This window comes from Nelumbo lutea, chromosome 1 (genome assembly GCF_056320005.1).
Source record: "Nelumbo lutea isolate HS-2025 chromosome 1, American lotus-T2T, whole genome shotgun sequence".
In the NCBI taxonomy this organism is placed as follows: Eukaryota; Viridiplantae; Streptophyta; class Magnoliopsida; order Proteales; family Nelumbonaceae; genus Nelumbo; species Nelumbo lutea.
Window position 1 is genome coordinate 207,802,463 of NC_142684.1, and position 17,489 is coordinate 207,819,951.

Genomic DNA, 17,489 nt, shown 5'->3' on the forward strand with positions numbered 1-17,489 from the left:
AGTGGGATCTAATTTTCTTCAACAGAAAACAAGAACGAGCGAGTTTGAGCGAAACAGTAAGAGAGAGATCAGTATATATGCTTTGTACCAGGCAAGTTTAATGGTTGCGCCGTTTTGGCGTTGCAGTGTTAGCACCTTTTAGTGACAACAATGGCAGTTACGCTATTTAATTGAAATTGAAAATTGAAAATACAGTGAACCGGTTTGAGATTTTCCGGTCTTTTGGCTGGTTGCTAATTATTGCATCTAGATAGAGCGGGATTGCAACCGGATAGACCGGTCCATTTCCGGTTCGGTTTACCATGGGATAAGACTATAAGAGGCAGTGTCAACTGCCAGGTGCCAGCAAAGCAGCAAGCGCGCGTCTCTCTCTCTCTCTGCCATGGCTGCCAGCCGACTCTTCTTCTCTTCTTCTACTCTCCCCATCTCTTTATCTCCTCTTTCAACTTCACAGACTCAAAACAGGACCAACTTAACCTTCACCCACGCATTCTCAGAGCTTGCGCCCGCCACCGGGAAGCGAAGGAGACAGCTAGCACACGCCTCGGGAGGCGATCTCTTGGGAGATTTTGGCGCCAGAGACCCGTTCGCAGCGGAAATAGAGAGTAATTTTGCTGAGAAGGTTCTGGGGAACGTCGACACTGAGCATAAAATCCTTATTCCTAATGCTTCTTCTCTCTCTCTGGCTCAACAAGAATGCACCCCGGTCTCTCCTTACCAACCTCCGATTTCAGAGGACGACGCTCAGGCGTTTTTAAGAAAGGTCGTCTTCGAATACTCGTTTGATTTCTTCCTAAAACCTTTTTTAAAACTGTATATATTGGTTGCGAAATTTGGGTTCTCGCCAAATAAGCTGTTGGAGGAGCCAAATTTTTACTACCCATTTCGATTTTTTGATTTTATTAATAGATGGAGTATTGGTCTAATGCTTAGCTATGAATCTGCGATTTCTTTGTACTGCTCTTAGAGCTGTTTTTGCTTCTCTAGCTACTCGGAAGTCTCCAGTGTCTGTTCTAAAATCTTGTTGTCTTATTGCGCACACGACTATTTGGGTTTTAGGTTCATTAGGGATTCAACTTAGAATGGCATGTCTAGGCCTGAACCACATTTAATACGGAGCTATTTGAACTGGAAATACCTTAATACCGATTTTAAGTTTCATATCAGAAGCTACTAGAAGGAGCGAAATGCCCAAAGTTGTTATTCCTTTGAGAAAACTGCAACATCCCATTTTATTCCTTCTCTTCACAGGTATACAAATAACATAATGTCTTATTTAAATTTCTGATATTCATCTCACAAGCTATTAGTTAAGAACTGCTAACTCCCAATTCTGGTCTTCTCTCTCAAGGCTTTCAACCGAGTGCAAAATTCACATATCTCAGCTCCAATTTATTACCTCAAAATGTCCCAGTGCAAGTGTACAACATTGTGTCTCAGTGTCACCATCTTATTTAGTCTTTCTTCTTGTTTTTTAGGTAGTTGGTTGGAGATTGGTAGTTGATGAAGAAGGCCTTAAACTTCAGTGCTTATGGAAGTTGAGAGATTTCAAATGTGGGGTTGAACTCATCAATAGGATTTATAGGGTTGCGGAGACTACTGGGCATTATCCAAATCTTCACTTGGAACAGCCCAACCAAGTTAGGGCTAAGCTATGGACTGCTTCCATTGGTAAGCAAATATATCAATTGCAACCTCTGTTTTTTGTTTGCTATTTTGTTACCAATGCATTTTATCATCTAAGGTTGAACAGAAGAAAATTTTGATATCAGTTGTATTTTTATTTATTCTTTTTCTAGAATTTAATCCCAGGGATCTATAACCTTAAAAATAACAAATGGTTGAAGAAAACATAAGGGCAAAATTCATGATCTAGTTCCTACTCTAGGAAAAAAGAGTCTTTTAGTATATATGCATTTGTTGTATTTCTTTAGCTCTATTAGCATGGCTACAAACAATATTATATAATCACATGACTGATCACTTTTGGATGTTTTAGGTAGGCTTAGCTTTTATTTATTTGTTTTTTTTTTGACAAGGAAAAATAACATATAACCTGATTAACTACCATTTTGGACTTATAAATTTAGGTTATTGAAAATCATATAGGAACACAACTTGTGTAATGACCACAAGAATACCATATGAAAAAATGGTACTCCTTTTGCATTCCTTGTATTTGCAAAACTAAACATATCATGCATAGGAAAATAAGACTTAAAGAAGCCTTGTTCCATTTAATATTCCATAGAGTCCACCTTGTGAACCTTCTAGGCCAAGAAAATTTATTTTTCAGAAAAATGGGCATGCATAATTGAGAAATGCTCCTGCTAAGTGTGAGAACATTTGGAGGAAACAAACAAAAGTTCCTATTCCTGGCACCACCACATCAAGGATCTGCACTAATCTCATTGCTTGGATGAGTCATCTAGGCATTTACAAGAGGAGGTCCAGTTATATGTCTTGTTTGCTAATGTTGGTTTGGATTGCAATAGAGACTGAAGTACGTACAAAGTTAGAACTACAGAGGTATGCTTAGGAGTTAAAAGATTCGAGATAAGAAAACTTGTGGAATGCACTTTTAATAAGAATGTGAAATGAAACACAGTTTTAGGATTGATTTCTTGGACATGCCACAAAGTAACCATTTCTAATCTAGGGGAGAGGATATTACTTAATGGAACTAGAGCAGGTGAAACAAGGTGGAAACTTGCATTTGGAGTGTTTTATGACCAATAAAATTTTTCTTAGATGGTTTTAGGCCCAAACATTCTCCATAAGATAAGTGCTAGGCAAACAAGATGCAACATGTACATTGAATTGTCATGGTTGAAATGAGAATGTTTAAAAATAGGATGGTGAGACCAAGAAATGACATTAGCGATGATACACTTCTAGGAACTTTTTGGGGACAAACTTTCATTAGGAAAAGGGAGAATACCTAACAAAAAAAAGAAAAAGAAAAAAAGGATACATAAAATGGACTTGCATGCTGTAGAGAAATGTAGAAATTACAAGCTCCAATAGCAATGATGCCTCACTATTATAAGCCTGCCCCAGTGGCCCCTAACCTAGCAGGATCATCAGCTATGGAATTTTCCCTAGGAATCCATTCCAATACTTGAAGAATTCTCAAAGGAGAGCTCTCAGAAAATGGAAAGATGAAGGAAATTAGCCAAGATGGTTTTCTCCATGTGCACTTAGGACTTCTCCAATAAGGAGTGTTTTGCTGCAACTTGAAGGTTCTAAAACATTAAGATAAAGGACAAATAAAGATAAGGTTTAAGTTGTGAGAAAAGGCTCAAGTAGGACCCGGTTCAATATGAGTCTATTACTCTGGACCATTTTGGACCAGTTTAATTCAATGTCTACACCGTCCAGTTTGTTCAAAATGGTTTTAATTTAGATTGGTTCCAATCCAAATGTGGTCCATTGATGCCTATATTCTTATCTTCTATCAATGAACCGGATATTGGTTCAATCAGACCCATCCAGTATAAATCCACTACGGATAGACCAAGTTCAATCCAACCCAATAAATATTTTTGACCATTAAGTCTGGACTGGTCCACTTCAATATGTCTCATTGGTCCGTCCAGTCCATCCAAATTGATTTTGATTTGGATGGGGTCCAGTCCAAAACCAGTCCATTGGCACTCCTAGGCTCAAGGACCTATGGTTTGACAAAAGTTGTGGTGCTAAGAGAGAGTATATGATAGAATAAGATTCTTGTGAAGGATCCTAAATAATTGGGACAAGACTTAGTTGAGTTACCATTTGATTGTTGATAGCATTTTGTAGACCAAATTGCATTCTTTTCTGGATCTTTACTCTAATTGGAGTCTTAAATGTTTCCATTTTCAATGTTGTTTCCAAATTGCAGGTGGCCTGAGTATGAATGATTTTATAGTAGCTGCCAAGATAGATGAGATCAAAATCTTGGACCTTCTCCCCAAGAAAAGAGTTTGGGCATAGTTGTTTGTGCATTTGTGAAGAGACACGATATTTGACCTCCCATTTGGTTTTCTTCAGCAACACATGGATGGACAGTCTCATATTTTATGAAATGTTATGAGTCATATTTATGATTTCATGAATATGAAATTCTTTTTGTTGACGCAGTCATCAAATTAGCATTTGATTTGAACACATGTAGGTGGGAAAATTGTGTATAAATTCACTTAGAATGCCTTTTTTTTTCAGTATCCTCATTAAAATGATTAGCAAGTTATGTTGGTGAAGAAATTAAGACATCTTAATTTGTAACATATTTTAGGTCATGCCATTTAGGTTTTTGATCTAGCAAATTTTTTACACTCCATTGACAAATCAGATTCCCTGTTTGATTCTTGATCGCAAAACTCACAATTATGCTTCCTATAAAATTTAGGTCCTTAAAAGACGGAAAAGTTTAAGAGAAATTTTGAGATGGTGTATTTTTTTTTTACTTGAAAGGAAATTTTGTTTAGTCTATATCCTTCTAGCACCTATAAGGCGTGCTTGGATGAAGCAATGTGCAAGTTGTTAACAATAAAAAAAAAATTCAAAAGAAACCATTAATACGTAAAATGTGTAAATCTGATTTTAAAAGAAAATTAAATGTTTTAAAAAGCCTATTAGCTCAACTGGACGAAATTAAATGTCTAGAAGCAAGTTTGGTTGATTAATTTAGCTGCTTTAGCATACCATTTCAACCAACAAAAACCTCAGAAACAAAGAAAGTTGGAGTTAGTAGACTAACTTTGTTGTATGTAATAAAGATATATGCAGAAATATAAACTTTGAAGAAACACTTGCTTTGATTGGGTGCAAGCACATTGATGTGGATTTTGATCGTGTAAGTTGGTGTTGCTTGCATAGAGCGGAGGCTTACATTTCATTCTATTTTCTGTAGAGTGGAGTTCTTGTCCATTATTGTATTACCCTTGCATGTTCATCTCTCTCTGTATTCAGTATATTCATGTACTTTTATTTCAATTTTTTTTTTTTTTTGGGTGGGGGGGGGGGGGGGGAGCTATGACTACAAATTGAAGATGGAGGTGCTTACCACCACCCACAAATGCAAGCTAACAATCAGAAAGTGAGAAAACCTATAGATAATTGAAAGCTGAAGTACTGTAGCTAAAGCAGTAGAAGAGAGGAGAAGACCAAGAGATGCTGAGAATGTCGAACTGAACTAACCCAGTCGACAATACTATTATTTATATTAAAGTACAGTACAATGTTACATGAAATGACTGGGATGCCCCTGATTAGTGATGGGACACACAGACAACTTAAAACACTAAACAGACTTAGGCCCATTAACACATGCCCAGTACATAACAACTTAAACTCAAATACAGGCTAATAAGAACTCTTATCAGCCGAACCATCCATACATACAAAACCTTCAACCTAACACTCCCCCTAAGCTAAGCATGGATGTCAATCATGTTTAACTTGACAAGAAGGTCCATGAACTTTGCTGCAGCCAACCCTTTAGTCAATACATTTGCAATTTGCATCTCAGATGGAGTATAAGGAATGCAAAGTTCTCCCGGGACTATTCTCTCTCTAACCAAATGTCGATCAATCTCAATATGTTTTGTCTTGTCATGTTGCACAGGGTTATTTGCAATGTTGATGGCAGCCTTGTTGTCACAATACAGTCTGAGAGGACCCTCAGCTTTAATGCCAAGCTCATAAGAAGGGTCTTGAGCCATAGGAGTTCAGCAACCCCGTGAGCCATAGCTCGATGTTCTGCTTCCGCACTTGATCTAGCAATTACATTCTGCTTCTTACTGCGCCATGTGACCAGGTTCCATCCTACAAATGTGTAATATCCAGAAGTTGATTTTTTGTCTCCAACAGAACCAACCCAATCTACATCAGTATAAGCTTCAATTTCAATTCTATTGTTTTTCCTGAATAGAATTCCCTTCCCTGGGCAAGTCTTCAAGTATCTAAAAATCCTTTCAACTGCTTTCATATGAGGGACCTTTGGAGAGTGCATGAATTGATTGACAACATGTACAACATAAACAATATCTGGCCGAGTAAGAGATAAGTATATCAACTTCCCTACCAATTTTTGGTATCTCAATCTATCACAGTAGTCCTCCCCTACTGATTATTGTAGGCCATGATTCTATTCTATTGGAGTATCTACTGGCCCACACCCCATCATGCCTGTTTCCTCTAGGAGGTCAAGAACATACTTCCACTGACATAAGTAGATTTCTTCTCTTGACCTAGCAACTTCAATCCTAAGAAAATATCTCAAATGGCCAAAGTCTTTGATCTCAAATTCCGAAGCTAAAATCTCCTTCAGTCTTTTTATCTCTTCCAAGTCATTCCCGGTAATCACCATATCATCCACATAAACAATGAGTGCCGTAAGTTTGCTATCCCGTCTCTTTATGAACAATGTATGATTTGCACCGCTCTGAGTGTACCCCACTTTCTTCATGGCCCCACAAAGCCTCTCAAACCATGCACGAGGATACTGTTTCAACCCATATAATGCTTTCCTCAGTTTACACACCTTTCTACCAAAGTCATAGCCTGGTGGATGTTCTATAAATACCTCTTCATGAAGATCACCATTTAGGAAAGCATTCTTCACATCCAGTTGATGAAGTTCCTATGAAAAATTTGCTGCTAGTGACAATAGAACCCGAATTGTGTTGAGCTTTGCTATTGGGGCAAAGGTTTCTTTGTAGTCAATTCCTTCTTTTTGAGTAAACCCCTTTGCCACAAGTCTGGCCTTGTACCTTTCAATGGACTCGTCCTCCCTGTGCTTTACAGTAAACACCCACTTGCACCCAACAGTGCCCTTCCCCTCTAGCAGATCCACTAATTCCCAAGTTCTTGCTTTCATTAGGGCTTTCATCTTTTCATTCATAGCTTCTTTCAACCTTGGATCAGACATTGCCTCTGAGTACCTAGAAGGAACACGTACAGAGGAAAGAGCAGACACAAAGGAGTGATAGGTAAGAGATAAATGAGTAAGAAACAAAATCAGCAATGGGGTGAAGGGTGGTACAAGAACGGATAGGCTTACGGAGAGCAATAGGGAGATCCAAATCAGAAGTAAGTCAGAATTACCTTGGATTGCAGAGATAGATTGATCTGAGTCCAACTGGTTGCTGTCATGAGGTTGATGGCCCTTTTTCCTTCTGTTGTATGTGAGTATCTCTTTCTGTTTCCTACTGGAGCCTTCAGGGACATCTGCAGCATCAGGAGAAGTAATCGGCACAGTGGGAGCCTCACTAGGTTGACTCGGAATGCCACAACTAGGAGTAGCAGAAGAAGATGGAAGGCCTGAGGCAGATAGAGGAACAAAAAAAGAGGGAGAATGAGAATCCTCTTCCATCCCACTAGTCTCCCCTTGAAGAGGATTCTGAGAAGATTGAAAATAGGGTTGAGACTCAAAAAAGACCACATATCTGGTGACATACTTTCTCTTGGAGACAGGATCATAACACTTGTACCCCTTCTATGTAGGAGAGTACCCCAAAAATGTTCCCTTCGTAGCCTTAGGATCCAGCTTGGTCTTCTTTGGATCCTTCACATGTATGAAACATATACAGCCAAAGACCCGTGGAGGGAGAGGAAAGTCTGGAAGAGTGGGACACAAAACAGAGAAAGGGGTTTTCATACCCAATACCTTAGATGGCATCCGATTTATCAAATATGATGCAGTAAGTACAGCTTGAGACCAGTATTGCTTGGGAACTTTGTGCTGGAATAGTAAGGCTCGAGTTGTCTCCAATAGATGTCTATTCTTGTGCTCAACAACCCCATTTTGTTGAGGGGTATTAGCACAGGATGATTGATGTAACAGGCCAGCATCTTCCATGAATAAGTTCAAGGATTTTTCAAAATATTCAGCAGCAATATCTGACCGGAATTGCTTAATCTTCTTATCAAACTATGTTTCAATCATCTTGCAAAAAGCCATAGTTATCCGTGGTACTTCATCCCGTCCTTTTAACAGATAGATCTATGTGCATCGAGAATAGTGGTCAATAAAACTGATAAAGTTATGGAAGCCATCAATGGAAACAATGGGTGAAGGGCCCCAAACATCAGAATGAACCAAATCAAAAGGAGCTCGAATTTCATTAATGGAAATTGGATAAATAGTTTTACATTGTTTTGACATTTGACATACTTCACAAATTAAACTCTGACTTGAAATGCCCTTAAACAATTCGGGAAACAACATTTCTAATGAAGAGAAAGACAAATGACCTAGCCTAGCATGCCACAGATGCAACCTAGCTATTGACTCCACACTCTCCGGACTACTAGCAGCAGATACTTGTAAGGCTGAACCGATGTCTGCATCAAAATAGTAGAGGCCTCCATACTCATGACTGCTCCCAATCGTTCTCCTCGTCAATCTGTCCTGAAAGACACAATGAGTAGGAAAAAAGGTTATACTACAGTTCAAATTTTTGGTAAGTTTTGAAACAAACAAAAGATTTGAGGTAAGACTGGGAACATGTAGAACTGATCTAAGAGAGAGGTCTTTCCTTAGGTTAACCACCCACTTTCCATAGATGGTGGAAAAAGACCCGTCAGCAGCTCTCATTTTATCCTGACTAGACAACAAATGATATGAAGAGAATAAGGACATATGTGTCATGTGGTCAGTTGCACCTGAATCAATAACCCAAGAAGTAGAGTCAATAGAGTTAGTTGCACTAAAGACAGAGACTGTACCTGATCTGGCAAGAGACGTTGAAGCAAAAGAATTATTCCTTAGACGGGCTAATGCCCGACTAAGGACCTCTACCTCACTAGCAGTGAAGCCCAAAGCACCAGCTCCAGAGGAATCAACAACCTGCCCCATAGGAGAAGAAGACACTGTTGGGATATTCTGTGAGTTGTCACCATTGTTGTGGTGATAAGATTCCCACTTGCCGCATGACCCTTCTATTGTTTCTTGTCCTTTCTCAATGCAACTGGCTTCAGGTGAGGAAACAAGACCCAACACTTTTCTTTTACATGTCTCTCACCACCACAATGAGTGCACTTAAGGTGCTTCTTGTCTAGATGTTTGTTTCCCTTAGTGGAGACCAGGGCTGAATGTTCTCAAAATTGTTCAGTTGGTTGAGTTTGAGAGTCAACTTGCATCTCCTTTCTCCTGACTTCTTCATTCCTCACCAGATAATAAACATGGTGTAACTCGGACAATTCATCTCTCCCTAGAATTTGTGACCTTATACCCTCATACACTGGGTCTAGGCCGGCCAAGAACTTAAAGGCTCTACTCTCTTCAATCTGCTTATCATGTCTCTCCTTGTCCCTGGCATTTTCCTAATCCAATATCAGGTGATGGTCAAGTTCTTCCCAAAGGCCTTCCAGAGTTGCAAAGTATGTTGCAGTTGTATATCCCCTTGCCTTAAGGCCACAATGTCTTGATTCAATCTGTAAATTCTAGCATTGTTTTTCTTCTGTCCATAGGTCTTAGATACCTTTTCCCAAATCTTGGCTGCTGTATGAAAGTGATGAACAGTCCTGGCAACCCGAGGAGTCATAGAGGCAAGCAACCAGGACATAACTGTGGCATTCTCCTTGCGCCACACGGCATACTCTGCACTTCCAACCTCAGGTTCCTTCTTGTTCCCATCTAAGTAGCCTGTGAGATCACGGGAAATAATAAAAAGCATTGCAGAAACAGACCATTCCCTGAAGTTGTACTCATCCAGCAACATACTTGTAATCTGCAAGCTGTGCAGATTAGGGTTTTCCAGATTTGAAGACCTTGCAGCAGGTCTGTTGTCCCTAGAAGAAACCTCTCCAGATACCGAAGACATCTTGACTGCAGCCTCTGTGTGGATGGCACTGTTTAAGACTAGCCGAAGTGATCACAGTGCTGAAAGAGAGACTAGTTGCAGAGTTGAAACTAAGGGCCGAGACTGTCACAGTTCTGAAGCAGTTCAGTTACAGCAGCAAATGAGGTGTTCTGGGCTGGTAACCGACCTGAAACTAAGGGCTCTCCACCACTGTGCTATGCAGACTTCACTTGAGCTTCGAGTACTGCAATTGTAAAGAGAGTTCTCCCAACTGTGCTATGCAGACTTCACTTGAGCTTCGAGTACTGCAACTGTAGAGAGAGTTCTCCCCCTTACGGCTACTGCTAGGACTGCTGAAATCAGTCCTCAACTAGGTCTGTCCTATACAGACTTCTCTTTGTAGCCGAATAGCTACTATCTACTAGAAACAGTCTAGTAGGACATCAGCGTCTGGGTCTTACTTCCCTTGCGCCCTACAACCAAGGGAAACCCTAGGTTCAAACCTTGTTTTGTTCTCCTACAACCCTAGGGTTTCACGAAAGCAACCCAGAAAAAAAAAAAGAAAAGAAAGACAGCAAGAGAGAAGAGATGGCGTCGGCTGTAACCAGGAAGGTGCTTAATGCTCTGATACCATGAAAGCTGAAGTGCTGTAGTAGAAGAGAGGAGAAGACCAAGAGATGCCGAGAATGTCGAACTGAACTAACCCAGTCGACAGTTCTATTATTTATATTAAAGTACAGTACAACGTTACATGAAATGACTGGGATGCCCCTGATTAGTGATGGGACACCCAGACAACTTAAAACACTAAACGGACTTAGGCCCATTAACACAGGCCCAGTACATAACAACTTAAACTCAAATACAAGCTAATAAGAACTCTTATTATCAGCCAAACCATCCATACATACAAAACCTTCAACCTAACAATAATTTTTAACAATCAGAAATGACAGCATTCACAAATATTATATTCAAATTGCAAGAAATAGATCATTCAAAAAGCAAAACGAGAAAGAAACTAATGTGAATTTAGCAAAACTTTGAAATTTTAAATATTTTAAACTATATATTTTAATCCGTTGCGATAATGTTAATTAATTTGCCTCTTTGTCTCCAAAATCACACTCTGGATTATAATGTGGAGGACAAGTGGTTTTGGAGGAGGAATTCAGATGGTCTGTTTTCTGTTAAATTCCTGGCTGCTTTGATTGGAAGGAGGGGTAGCTCTGATTTCCCAGCTCGGCAAATATGGAATCCAAACAGTCCGACAAAAGCATGCTTCCTTGTTTGGACCATGGCTCTAAATAAGTCTTTCCAAGGAAAACCTGGTGAGAAGAGGCATTCAGAATTTCAGATCCCAGACTTGTCTTGTAGTTTATGTGGTTGCAGTATTGAATCCACTGGTCATTTGTGTATCCACTGCCCGTTTTCTGCTCATTTATGGAATCATCTCTTCAACATTGTGAAGATTAGTTGGGTGCCGAGGTCGGTTAAAGAGTTGTTAAACTGTTGGCAGATTAAGGGTTTGATAAAGAAAAGGAAGGTTCTCTGGAAGCTGATTCCATTTGTGGTTATCTGGTGCATCTGGACTGAGAGGAATAGAAGGGTATTTAATGATAAGTCTCTTAGTCCGGAGGATCTATCTTAGAAGTTGGTGCGCAAGTTGGTTTCGTGGCTGTCTGTGACTGCTGAATTTAGAAATTGTAATGTATCAGACGTGTTATTTTCTGTTTCTTGATAGCTCATGTAATTGCTGTTTTAGATCAGTCAGTCATATCTGGGACTGATCTCAGCCTCCTGTGTGTATCTTTTTCTTAATAAATATTACTTTACCTTTTCCAAAAAAAAAAAAAATTGCCTCTTTGTATTTTATAAGGTATTATGTTTTTTTACACAACTGAACTCAACTCAACAAAGCCATACTCAGATGCCACATTATCCTACAGAAAATAAGAAAATTAGCTTAATGGTAATATATAATAATTATCTACTGTAAATATCTCTTCTGTGTATATTTATTTTCTGCATTCAATTGTAAACTATTTATTTTCAAATCTTCTCTAAGTAAAAGAGTACATATTATTGCTATCTCTTGACAGTGTAGCTGGCCAGAGATAAGTGGAAGAGGAGAGAAGAGAAGAGAAGAAGAAAAGAAGAGAAGAGAGGAGAGAAGAGAGAAGGTTTGCAATGTAAAAGTACTGGCGGCGCCAGTGTTTATTTTACTATATATAGGACGACAGAAATAACAAGGGAAAAGACCCTTGTGCCCCTGAGTACAATTGTAAACTATTTATTTTCAAATCTTCTCTAAGTAAAAGAGTACATATTATTGCTATCTCTTGACAGTGTAGCTGGCCAGAGATAAGTGGAAGAGGAGAGAAGAGAAGAGAAGAAGAAAAGAAGAGAAGAGAGGAGAGAAAAGAGAAGGTTTGCAATGTAAAAGTACTGGCGGCGCCAGTGTTTATTTTACTATATATAGGACGACAGAAATAACACGGGAAAAGACCCTTGTGCCCCTGAGTACAATAACAGACATAACAGAAATAAAAAACGAAATAAAAAACACTTTAATTAGCCAAACAGGCCCTAACAACTGCAACTAAGTTATTTTAACATTATTTCAACACTATCTATTTTTTTGATCAAATTATTGCTAACTATTTCACTATTCCTTTTCTTACTTTTCTTTTGATCAACAAGTATGAATTGATGTTATGTATAAAGCTGATCTGAAGCTATGTCACATGGATACTAGTACGAGTCTTAGGATTTGACACAGGTATTTTCAAATTAGATTTAGGGACTCAGCTGCTATATTTAGTTTCAAGTTACATGTTTTTAACAAATAAAGGGATAATTGTTGGAAACAAAACAATTAAACTTAGAATTATAAATCAACACAAATGACAAAATGTATTTATCAAATATTACAAATTTACCATTCACATCCAAAGCTTTTCCATAAGAATTTGTTGTTTTATGGTCACATACTAAAAATGCGACACAGAGGATTCCCTTCAGTTGTTATGCCAGGTCAGTGTTACCATGTTTCTAACATGGGTACAGCGCTCATTTTGAACTTTGAAGTGCCCATGTAACATAAATAAAATGTTCCAGGCAGCATTGATTGCTATTGTTCAATGCTTTGGTTGTGATATGTCTCCTCTTCCCATGAACTACCTGGGTTTGCCCTTGGGTGGAAATCCAGAGATGGTTGGATTTTAGAATCTAGTAATTGATAGGTTCATGAAGAAACTTCTAGCTTGTATAGAAAAGTTATGTCTGTTTTGGGAGGGAAAATAACTTTGATAAAATCCATTCTTTAAATATGGTTGTGCTATTTCTTTAAGGTTCATATGTTGGTAGTTGAAAAGGTTGATAAAACCATTGGGGAATGGATGGAATGAAGGTTTGAATAGGAGGATTAGAATTACATTGGTTTTCTCTGAGAAATTTATCCACTTTTCTGAGACTTGTTCGATATGATCCTTTTGTGTGGGTCTAGCATAAAATCTTGGGGACCTTTGGTGGGGCGAATCCACTTCATCTCCCTGTTTCTCAAATTTGTAAAGTTGTAAGGTTTATTAAATATGGTTGATAATCATAGTTATTTATCAATGGATCTAGATCACTCCAATCCATTTAGGCTGAGGTATTGGAGGAACCTTATTGTATAATACTAGGAGACCTGTATGTAGTGGTTGAATAATGTTGGATTATTAGTACAAATTTTGTCAGATACTTTGTCCAGCTGTGTACCTGTTTCTAGGTAATGCAGACACTATGCCTCTCATGATTTATTGGGAAGATTATCTATGCTAGTCGCATCAAATTGAGAAATTTAATTGTAGTTGAGGCAGTTAGCCAGTTCTTGCAATCACTTTTTTCATCTCAATGTTTTTAAGAGATACAAAGGTATGCAAACACTTCATCTCAAGGTGACAGTTACGCAGGATGACTAGTACCCTGTTCATCTGGTAGATGTTCAAATAACAGGCTATTGGAGTTTGCCTTCTGAAATTCTGTGGGATAAAAAGCATAATTACAGTCAGATAGTTCAAGCTAAATCCTCTATGTGCCACTAGCACTTAATGCCACTACAAATTCAAAGTCAACACAAAGTGGACAAGACTGCAGGATGATCTTCATTGAGAATGTGTTCTGAGATGAAACAATTGCACTCTTGGGAAAACATTTTTGACTTTACTTGCAAGAGATTAATGATTGTTTTAGAATTACAGAATGAATATGGAATTTGCAAGCTGGCTGGATAAGTCTCTACTTGATATTATAGGTCTGTCCTTTTGGAGTCTCTTTTGGTGATGTTTTAAGCATACAATGGGGATTTCTTCTCTATGAAAGATTAGATAAAATCTAAAGGAATGGCTTTTGAAATTACGTCACTTTTCTTTTACCTATTTTTTCAGGTGTTAAAACCTGTTTATTTCTTTCTGGCTTGACTTGGCAACATTAGAAAAAGTAGTTATCTATCCAACAAGACAATATTTTTCAAATCAACACGTTTTGAGCCTTCCCATTTTCTTGTCCTATCCTGAAGTTGTTTTTCATTTTTCTAGTTTTAGTAGAACTAATAATGAGTATTTGGAATTACTTTAGGAGGTTAAATTCTTATTTGAGTGGTTCTATGGATTACCTCAAATCAGTTCTATTGTCTCTCCCCCTAGCAAGATAATCAGCAAAGGAATTTACAACTATAGGGATCCAATTAAATGGAGTGTCGAAGATCTAGCTTCCCTCATATTGTGGAGGTAAATCTGAGGGATTGATCTATCATCCCATAACCCTCTTATTGCAAGTTTTGAAATAACTGCATTATACAACCAGCCTTAGTGCATATATTGTAGAAATAGGCTCTCCATTAGTTGGGTCTGGACCAGGTCAGGTTAGACCCAGTCTTAACCAAATAAGAAAATAGAGTTCTGGTCCCAACCTAGACCACCAACCCTATTATTAAGTAGGTTTCTTGGGTCTGACCCAATAAAACTTGATAAAAATTGAGAAGCCTTTAGCTTGGTATTTGATGATAAATCTGCAATCTCTCTCTCTCTCTTTATATCTATATATATATATATATATATATATATATTTGATGTAGAGTGTGTACTCAGGTAGGCACTCTCTGAATGTTAGGTATTATCCTCCATCTGTATGGCCTATGGTTCATTGTTTGAACTTTGTACCTTGTAGGTTTAACTTATTGGATCTTGGAACTCTGTGACCTTATTTTATATACTAATCTTAGGTGTCTGTTTATTAGTTCAGAACAAACCCATATGGCCATATTAGCATTATTGCAATACTTGGTGGTTAGGACCTTTATAATTTAGATTTCTGTGGCATGCTCACCATGACTTGGTATGCTGTCTTTGTTCTAATGTATTCCCTTCATTATTATCCATTGCCATTTGTCACCATTGTTGTCTAATCAATCAGTCGACAAATCCCTATCCCAATATTATCTAATATCATCCTTGGAAAAAGATGATAAGGAAAGAAACGTGGTGGTACATTACTGGCCTGGATGAGTCGATCCACCTTGTCGCCCAGAACTGATACCAACATGTCATAATCTGTTTTCTCGATAGAAAACAAGAGAGAAATGAGGGTAAAGAAATAATCATTAGAGACGTACTCAATTATATGCAACAATGACATGAAATTACTGCATCTCATTTTCTTTTTAATCGGTCAATTATCATGGTGCTTAAGTTCTGGGTAAAAATTAAAGAAAAAAAAAAACATGGTTCGGACATCCCATTCCCAAAGACTAGGGTACCCAACAAAGGGATTGATTGTTCATGTCCTTCCTGTGTTGTCAAATCGACTTAAGATACACATCATGTCGAGAGTCTTTCATGCTAAGCAACGTGTTAAGATGATTAATCAAAATGATATTTTTCATTCAATAGAAAGCAAAGCAATCTGGTTGCTTTCACAGACATCTTCATCTGTCGGCAGCATGGATCATGTTCCTCCATTCCACTCTAGGCCCATGTGTTTTTAGAGTCCACAAAGAAGATAATCACAAGATGGAACACGGGAAGCCCATGGATTGATCAGTTTATCATGGAAACATTGTTTCCGATAAGAGGACAAGCTGTGAAAGTAATGTAGTGGGTCTTATTTGTCTGTTGAAATATGCAAGGCTATCCTGTTGTTCATCATGTCATAGTCGCTAAAGGTCTTCAACATATGAAATGAGATCATCTTTCGAGGGGTAAAGATAAATTTCTCTGGCACCACCTGTCATTTTTTGAGTGTCGTATGGGTCGATCATTTTGTTTTATCACAGAGTTTTATGTGGTTGGATTTCATGATTCCATCTAGAACCCACCCAAGATGTATTTCCCCTGGTTAAAAGTGTTAAACCAAATAAAGGTTGATTTCCTGCAATGTAATGTATTTCAATGGTCACATCTTATGACCCAAAATAGCAGGAAATATCAGATGTATGTGGTTGTTTTCTACTCTTCTAAAGACAGCTTTGTCATGTACAAGCTGAAGCTCTACTTAGTTGATTGATCTTCCACGTGCCTTGTGCAGATATACTGTTTGTAGACCCCCTTTCACTACCTGGAATTTGGAATTCTGTAAGCTTTTCTGTGGCAATTGTTTTGATGGTTCTACTGCTTTATGGCATGTGATGGGTTCTCCAGGTACTACGTATACACACTACAGATTACCTGTACTTCTCTGGAAGATGGTTCAAATTCAACACATGGTCTCATTATTTCAATACATGGATGACGATTCTTTTTAATTCAAATCAGCAATTCATAGGAGTTTGGCTATCTGTCATGTACAAATGTGCTTTCATGTTGCCTTTGATCCAGAATGTCCATAATATGATTATTGTTATTTGTTCTTCCTATTGTTTTTTATCTCTTGGCAAGGGCACTAAGAGAAGAATATATATGCATCAGCCAGTACCAGCTTGCTTGTTTCTTGTCTAACAGCGAGAGAGAGAGAGAGAGAGAGAGAGATAGAGAGAGAGGATCTCTCAACTGTGTCAGCAGTGGAGAGCTTTTAAGTGGTACCCACATGCAATCCAAATGCATAAAGTGTGCAGGAGGACGAATGGACGATGCTCATCTCCATTTTTCACCCATCTGGCAGAAGCATCTACGGATTCTCACAGTCTACAAATGATATAAACAAGGCATCTCTCATGTAGGCTAGAAGAAAGAAACAGAAGCATCTACTTCAACGGGAAGATGAACCTTTCGTCCTTTACTACCAACTCCCTACCACCTTTTTTTTTTTTTTCTAAGTATCTGTTTTAAATTTTTCATCTTTTGGGACTCAAGTTGCCGCCATTTCTACCTCTATATATGTTGTCAGTGTCAGGAATCGTGTTTCGTTCACTGTAATGAGGAGAAAAAAAAATATTCAACTTCTCATCGATTATTACGTCAGAGTACTCTATTTCGAGATCATTCCCACCCACTTACCAGAATAGTCCATTAAAAGATCCCTTTTTTTGGTTTTGTACCCAGGCTCAATTCCAAGCCATGGATACATCAAGTTTCCATGTGTTTGTATTCTCGTTTCAGAGAGAGAGAGAGAATCCAATGTATCAGGTTTGCTTAAAAATAAAGCAATCAAATAAACAAACTTGGCCACTCTCTGATTCAAAACCATCTATTTGGTTTCTAGCTTGAATTGTCAGTCCAGCCA

General features: G+C 38.3%; 1 protein-coding gene and 1 long non-coding RNA gene across 2 annotated transcripts; both read left to right on the forward strand.

Annotated features, from left to right (window-relative positions):
• The first annotated feature begins 343 nt into the window (after positions 1 to 343).
• Positions 344 to 4,202, forward strand: LOC148880652 (Transcriptional coactivator/pterin dehydratase). Its single transcript, XM_088962626.1, has 3 exons — positions 344 to 763; positions 1,479 to 1,671; positions 3,884 to 4,202. Exons 1-3 carry the CDS (start codon positions 383 to 385, stop codon positions 3,973 to 3,975), a joined length of 666 nt encoding a protein of 221 aa, XP_088818752.1. The 5' UTR covers positions 344 to 382; the 3' UTR covers positions 3,976 to 4,202.
• An 11,693-nt stretch (positions 4,203 to 15,895) lies between these two features.
• Positions 15,896 to 17,307, forward strand: LOC148880653 (uncharacterized). Its single transcript, XR_016106791.1, has 2 exons — positions 15,896 to 16,261; positions 16,356 to 17,307. It is a non-coding gene; the product is annotated as an uncharacterized LOC148880653 (long non-coding RNA).
• Positions 17,308 to 17,489: the final 182 nt, after the last annotated feature.

Coding starts and splice junctions, on each gene's coding strand:
- LOC148880652 (XM_088962626.1), top strand. CDS start 383: ATGGCTGCCAGCCGACTCTTCTTCTCTTCTTCTACTCTCCCCATCTCT. Junction 764..1,478: donor CTCAGGCGTTTTTAAGAAAG/GTCGTCTTCGAA, acceptor CTTGTTTTTTAG/GTAGTTGGTTGGAGATTGGT. Junction 1,672..3,883: donor GCTATGGACTGCTTCCATTG/GTAAGCAAATAT, acceptor TCCAAATTGCAG/GTGGCCTGAGTATGAATGAT.